This window comes from Strix uralensis, chromosome 1 (genome assembly GCF_047716275.1).
Source record: "Strix uralensis isolate ZFMK-TIS-50842 chromosome 1, bStrUra1, whole genome shotgun sequence".
NCBI classification, from domain to species: Eukaryota; Metazoa; Chordata; class Aves; order Strigiformes; family Strigidae; genus Strix; species Strix uralensis.
In genome coordinates this window covers 16,950,688-16,958,050 of record NC_133972.1, presented here as the reverse complement: position 1 = coordinate 16,958,050, position 7,363 = coordinate 16,950,688, and the positions used below count along the sequence as shown (strand labels likewise).

The following is a 7,363-nucleotide window of genomic DNA, read 5'->3' as shown; positions in this document are numbered from 1 at the left end:
CAGGGACCTTCCCGGACCCTCCCCTCCTCTGCCCCCTCCCCTTGTCTCTGCACCTGCCCCGGCCCGACGGAGCCCGCAAGCCCACCGGAGCTCCCTGCGCAGCCGGACCCCGGCACCGGCCGAGGGGCGGGGGAGCCCCGGAGCCTCCCGCCGTCCCCGCCCGCCCCCCCCCCCCCCCATCCCTGTCCCTGCCAGGGCCCGCCCCGTCCCTGCAGCGCGGCCGGGCAGGCAGCACCGTGGAAAAACGTCGCCTCACTCCATAGAAAATAATTTATTGAAATCACAGCTATACATGGGTGGGCGCCGGCGGGCAGCGCGGCCCCGATCCCGGTCCCGGTCCCGCTGACGGCCGGGGCCCGCGGGGGCCAGGCGGCCCGCGCTCCCCGCGGCACGGACAGACGGACACGCTGCCGTATGTACAGAGTTTACACGGAATAAATAAGGGACATGTACAGAGGAGTGCGAGCGGGCCCCCGGTCCCCCCTCTCCACGCTGCCGGTGACCCGCCCGCCCCAGGGTCCGGGAGTCCCGACGGCGCTCAGGGCCGGGCACCCTGCTCGATCTGCTGGTGCTGGCTGCGCACGGCGAAGCGGTTGACGTGCACCGGGATGGGCACCACGATCTTGGGGTTGCGGACGGGCTCGCCCGAGCGGTTGCTCACGTTGCCAGCCTTGATGCGTTTCCACTTGGCGCGGCGGTTCTGGAACCAGATTTTCACCTGCACCTCGCTCAGCTTCAGGGCGTGCGCGATCTGCGAGCGCTCCGTCAGGCTCAGGTACTTCTTGCAGTGGAACTCCTTCTCCAGCTCCAGCAGCTGCTCGCTGGTGAAGGCCGTACGCCGCCGGCGGCTCTTGCCGGCCCCGGAACCCGGCGGGGCCTGCTCGGCCGCGGGGCCGCCCTTGACCTTGCCCTTGGTGCCCAGCGCTGCGGCGGCCGCCCCGTCCAGGAAGGGCTCCTCCTCGCTGTCTCCTGCCGAGCTCTCCTCCTCCCGCTCGCTGCACGGCGTTGCTGCCGACTTCACCTCCAGCTTCTCCTCGTCAGAGCTGTACGCCTTCCCGTCTGCGGGGCACACAGCGTCAGTGCCCGCCGGTGCGGCCCACCGCCCCCCGCCCCAGCACGAGGGTCCCCCGTGGAGCCCCGTCACCACCGCCTCCCCGCAGCCCTGGGGTGCCTCCCGCCGAGGCAGCAGCTTCCCCAGCACCAGCTGCGCCCTCGGCCCCGCTGCCGGCAGCGTGTGTGCCAGGACAGCGTCCCAGGCCGTCTCCCCGCCGCTGCCCGCAGCCTGGCTGGCTCTGCGGGGCAGGACCCCTAAACCTGGCGCATTCGCAGGCACCCTGGGGTATGAGCCACTGCAGCAGCAGCTGCCGCCATCCCCGCCCCACAGCCCAGCCCTACGTAGCAGCATCGCTGCCTCATCCAAGTGGAGCCACCGCAACATTTCCAGGCCCTGTCTAGACCTCTGCATCTGGAAAGAAAGTCTGTAGCTTGCCCCTCAGCTCAGCCCTCCCTCTGTCCTGTCCCCCTGCATCGATGCTGCTCACCCAGAAAGAAACCAGCCAAAAGGAGCTGAAGGACCCTCCTGGAAACAGCAGCCAGAGCCGGTTCCGGCCCAACAAACCTCTCTGCAGGGCTGTACAGGACCTGGGGTGTCCTGCTGCCAGGATGCACACCAGCAGAGTTGCGCAGCCAAGGAACAAGGTGCTTGGGCAGCTGATGGTGGAGGCTTAGCTCCCCCCACCCATCTGTGCAGAGGGACCGGCCAGAGACTGCCAACATCACTCAGGACCTCAGCCCGGGACCACCCAGGGAGGAGGCAGCATGGGGACCACCTCTGTTATGTTGCCTGTAAGGATACAGGGTATAGGGGTATGGATCTTCTTGTGAGCTTCTCGTGTCCCAAACCACTGCCTGAATGATTAAACAGCCATGGAGCAAGGGAGGACATGAGTGGGAGACAGAAAAAGGCCTGGAAGCCAGTCATTTCCTTGGTAGAAGGTCTCAAAGGCCTCGCAGGAGATGGAGCAAGAAGATGCTCCCGGCCATAGCCAGGGGTCACGGAGGGAGAGGAGCCGCAGTTATACACAAGCAGATAAAGAAGCTTTTCTGTCATGCTGAGACTAGAAGAGGCCAGCAAACCCTCCAGGTCTGACCCAACCGCAGGAATTGCTGCTGGAAGGAGCTAGTCCTGAAGCACTGCCACTCTGAACATAATCCTACATGCAGAAGGGGAGACAGCAACTCTCCAAGCTTCTAAGCAGTGTCCAAGTACAGGCACGTGCACCCTGGGCCACTGGATCTCCGGACCTTTCACCTCACCTCGGTGGGAAAGGTAGAACAGCTCTCAGATGCCTGAAGGTGCAGGGTTGCAAATACACAAACAGCCACTGCAAGAAACTGCTCGAGCCCAGGAGACATCCTTAGGAGTCTCGTTGCTGTGGAGCTCCCACATCCCTCGCCAGTCCTGCAGCAAGCCTGTGGCTTCCTGAGAGTGGGTGGGTGGCTTTGGAGATCTGGAATCACCTCCCTGCTCCTCCTGCTTCACACAGTGGGAAAAACACACCTTCATCTCTATTCTGCTGCAGAAGAATAGCCAGTAACATCTTTTTTCTGAAGGGTTGGGAGCAGCGGGAGAAATCTCCCATATGCCTAGGGGGTAAAGACCCAGAGAATTTGCACTTGTGGGGCTGAGGATTAGCAGCAGGTCACACAGAGCACTTTGGCTGCCAAGGTAGAGTCTTGTGCGAGCACTTTGCCAAAAAAAAGAGTTTTCCTTTCTGTGTACCATCTCTGGCGATTGGAGCACAAGACCTGACAAGATAAGAGAGCCCTTATGAGGATGGCAGTGTCTTCACCAAGAGTACTGCTGGGTCCTGCCCTGACTCTGCCCTTCCCCAGTGATGGAGAACGGTGTCCCAGCAGCCACAGTGCTGCTTGGGCAGTTTGCTCTTGTAGGCCTAGACTACACCCCAAGGGACTGGAAAAACGCTGAGCTCCCAACTGCAACATGTCACTTTTAAAAACAGGTACTATCTCTGGATACACTCTTCTTAACCAGACCCCAAATTTTAAATGGTCTCTAGCAGACTAACGTGTCTCACATCTGTGTCTTATAAAAGGGTTGGGTTTGCAGGAAGGAACTCAGAACTATATGATGCTGGAGTCTAAACCAGACGTTTTCACAAAGAAAAACGGTATATTGGTCTCTTGGTCATCTAGTATGTCCCCACTGAGAAAGTAATGGAGGCCAGGGAGCCCACCCATTCGATGAGACAGCATGCTGAGACCTTCAAGGCCTTTGAACAGGAAGTGAAGCTGTCATGAAGCAAAGCACCTTGACTTTGAAAAATCAACAAGAAGGCAGGAGATGAGGACTAGGATTGACCCATTGCTTTGCTCTTCACAAAGTCCCAGATGTTCATCGATCTTAGGAAAACATGGACCTGTTGGAGCAGGTCCAGAGGAGGCCATGAAGATGATGGGGGGCTGGAGCACCTCCCCTGTGAGGACAGGCTGAGAGAGTTGGGGGTGTTCAGCCTGGAGAAGAGACGGCTCGGAGGAGACCTTAGAGCGGCCTTCCAGTACTTAAAGGGGGCTTGTAAGAAAGATGGTGACAAACTTTTTAGCAGGGCCTGTTGCTATATGACAAGGGGTAATGATTCTAAACTAAAAGAGAGTAGATTTAGACTAGATATAAGGAAGAAATTTTTTACAGTGAGTGTGGTGAGGCACTGGAACAGGTTGCCCAGAGAGGTGGTCGATGCCCTATCCCTGGGCACATCCAAGGCCAGCTTGGACGGGGCTCTGAGCAACCTGACCTAGGTGAAGATGTCCCTGCCCATGGGCACAAGGGGGTTGGACTAGATGGTCTTTAAGATCCCTTCCAACCCAAAGCATTCTATGATTATGGATGTAGTAAGCATGGTGAGGAGAGTTGGATGTCACGGGTGACAAAGTTATTCAAGTAGTATCAGGGGGAGCTGGATCAAGAACGGGTGTTGTGACAGCCAGAAGATCCCTGTGTTGGTAAGCAGACAACAGCTCTTTGTCATGTTCATAGGGAACAACACTAAAACCTCACTGTGTGTGCCTGACTGAACATGCAGTTACTGCATCAACCCAAGAGAGGGTCTCAGACCACTGCCTGGATCTCAGTGGAGACCTCTACAGCTCTGCAACAAACAAGCTCTCAGGAGAGGTGTAGAGAGCCGGGGGTGTTGAGGACCTTTATCCTGGGGGTGATACTCTTTGTTGCAGCTGTAGTAACAAACCAGACTCCAAGCTTTGCTGCTTTTTATCACCAGTTTCCCTACATGCCTCTCCCCTCTCAAGAAGTGTGCCAACAGCTGGAAGCAAGTTTGAAAAACACAGTAGATGCAGAGAGAGGCCCTAAAATAGTGCATTGACTCCTTTGGCTGATCCAGCAAGCAACGGATCTTGTCTCCATAGACACCTGCACGATGGAGACACTAATGGAGCCCAGGGACAGAAATAGTCACTTTAGGGTATAATCCACTTGATGTCAGCAGAACAGACAAAAGGAGGCATTTCTTCTTCACATGGTTCTTCTACAGATAAGAGATATGTGGAACACCTTGCCCCAGGATGTGGCTGATGCCAAGTTTCTCTCCCCATTCTGGTGGGCACATTTGGCCTGACAAATCCTCTTGGACCTGGGCAGAGCAGCCCACAGAGCCGGGTCCACACAGGGACACACTTGTGCAGAAGGACAAGCCTCCTCCATGGCTCCAGAGCAAGCACAGTGCTAAGAGACAGCTAATAGGCAGCAGCGAATGAACGGGGTAGCAAGACTTATTTCCTTCCATCCTATGAGCCAGTCGCAACAGGGCGAGTCTTAAAGATACGATTTCTCGATATCAGAAATGGCCACTGCCTGGGACAGTTCCTCTGAGTCCCTTGGGAGGGGAGAACATGTTGGGCTTAGCTACGGAGGAGCTGTGGGGGGAGATCAAGCACAACGCAGTTCCCCATAGGCTGGGAAGATGTGGTCATACTGGTTTTGGCCAGGGCAGTTCTGTCCCTGAGGAGACTTCCACAACAAAAGTGAGATCACAAGGGGCTTTTGACTCAGCACAGAGGCCCGGGGGCACCGGAGGAGCACCAAAGCCCCAGTAACGAAGGAAGGCAATGGGGAGGTGAAATGCCCCACTTGTCCTGCCACAGGACGAGCTTCAGGGGGTACCTGAGCAAGGGAAATTGTTTTCTGACGGAAGAACAAGGCAGGGCAAGGAAAAGACCCGGGCTTGCCCAGTAGAGACTAAAGAGAGGATGGAGAACAAACAGCCACGCGCTGCAAGAAGCAGTCAGAGACTTCTCGGCGCTCATCCGTGCCAGGAAGCCTGCGAGACAAAGGTGGATCTCAGGGGCGGCCAGGGGAGATGACTCTCGGGACAGGCCACGTCTGAGGAAGCCAGCGGCTGGCTTGTCCCAGTCCCGCGGCAGAAGGGCCACCGCAAGCCCTCGGCCGCCGGGGCCGAGATGGAAGAGAGCGAGAGCCGGAGCGGGCTGCGAAATCCAGAGCAACAAGTCACCGAGGCTGACGCCTGCCTGTTCGGGGGAGCGGCCGCGGCTCACAAAGGCGAGGACCCCGCGGGCCCTGCCACGGCGGAGGGAGCCGCCCCCGGCCAGCACCGGGCGGGCTCCCGGGCGCGGCGCCGCCGCCCGCCCGCGCCGTCGGGCAAAGCCGGTGCCGAAGCCGCGGGGACAGCGGGGACAGCAGCGCGGGGCGGCGGACGGCGCGGCCGCCTGGGCACGCCCCGGCCCCGGCCCCGGCGGGACTCGGAGCGGCCGGAGCCGCAGCGCGACGCCGCCGAGGGGGCGGCCGGGAGCCTGGCACGGAGCTGGCCGCGGGAGAGCCCCCGGCTCCGCGGTCCGGCCGGGAGGCGGCATCGCGCTGCGGCGGCACCGAGCGAGACCGGGAGCGGGACCCGGTGCCCGCCGCCTCGCTGGCCCCGGGCCGGGTGCCAGGACCTCGGAGAGCTCCGCGCCGCCGGGGCGGCCGCCGCTCCGGGGCACCGCGCCGCTCCGCTCCCGCCGGGGCGGCCGCCACGACCGGCGGCTCTCCCGGCTCTCCCGCCCCGCGGCCCGGGCGCGGCGAGCGGAGTTTGTCTCCCAACCCGCCGAAAGTTGCGGGCGCGGCGGAGCGGGCCCGGAACGGAGAGGAACCGGCCCCGGTCCTCCCGGCTCGGCCCGACGGGACAGAACGGAACGCAGCCGTGGGCAGGTCCCGCCGCCACGGCCCAGCGCGGCCCCGCCATCCTGCCCACCGCTGCTCCCCCCCCCGCCGCCGGCTCCCCGTTCCCCAGCGCCCCCGGCTCCGCGGCTCCCGCCCGGGCGAGCTCGGGGAGCCCGCGGGAACGCCCGCCCCCCCGCAGCCGCCGCTGGGGCGGCGGGGGGGAGCCCCCGGGCAAGAGCCCCTCGGGGCTGCGGGAGTCCCGGGCGAGTTGCTCTCCGCCGGGCGGGGCTGGCCCGCACCTCTCTTACCTGCCAGGCCGGGGAAGGGGTCCGGGAAGTGCAGCGGCGGCTCGGGCGGGCCCTTGTCGCGCCCCGGGGGCAGCTCCTCCGCCTCCAGGCCCTCGGCGCCCCGCCGGCAACCGGCGTCGGGGTTGGAGCGCGGCGGGGGCAGCTCCTGCGGCGGGTAGAAGCCGTCGGGGGGCTCGGAGAAGCTGGGCAGGGCGGTGGTGAGGGCCACCATGGAGGGCACGGCCTGGCCCAGGCTGGCGCAGAAGGTGTTGGTGAGGCGGCCGGCGAAGGAGGCCAGCGGCGCCAGCGGCGGTAGCCCCGACTGCAGGGGGGCGTGGGACAGCGCCTGCGGCAGCACCAGCGGCCGGTACGGCATGAACATGGGGTACCCGGTGTAGAGCAGGTGCCCGGAGCGCGGCGGCGGCGTCCCGATGAGCGAGTCGATGGAGAAGGCGGTCCCCTGGCCGCTGGGTCTCTGCATGGCGAGCGGGCGCCGCCGGCTCAGCCGGCACCAACTTTCCGGCGAGCTCGGGCCGCCGCCAACTCGCCGCCGCCGCCGCCGCCGCCGGGCCCCCCACCGCCGCGGCCCCGGCCCCGGCCCCGGCCCCGGCCCCGGCCTGCGCCCACCGCCTCCCGTGGGCTCCGGCGCCCGGCGAGAGCTGCCGCCCGCCCGCCCGCTCGCTGGCTCGGCGCGGCGGAGTGGAGGCGCGCTCGGAGCCGCCCGCCCGCCCGCCCCGCCGCGGGGGGGCCGGGCCGGGCCGGGGAGGGGAGGGGAAGGAGGGGAGGGGAGGCGGGCGGGGGTGTCACCCTCTGCTCTCATCCATCTTCCGCACATCACGGTCGAGTTCCTCCTTCAGCGCCCGCTCCGGCGGGGCAAGGCTCC

At 63.5% G+C, this 7,363-nt stretch overlaps 1 protein-coding gene across 1 annotated transcript; it reads right to left on the bottom strand.

The window, feature by feature from the left end:
* Positions 1–271: 271 nt before the first annotated feature.
* GBX1 (gastrulation brain homeobox 1) lies at positions 272–7,057 on the bottom strand. Its single transcript, XM_074891296.1, has 2 exons — positions 6,502–7,057; positions 272–1,059 (listed from the first exon to the last, which is right to left on the bottom strand). The coding sequence occupies exons 1-2, from the start codon at positions 6,959–6,961 to the stop codon at positions 539–541; spliced, it is 981 nt and encodes a 326-aa protein (XP_074747397.1). The 5' UTR covers positions 6,962–7,057; the 3' UTR covers positions 272–538.
* Between the last annotated feature and the right edge of the window lie 306 nt (positions 7,058–7,363).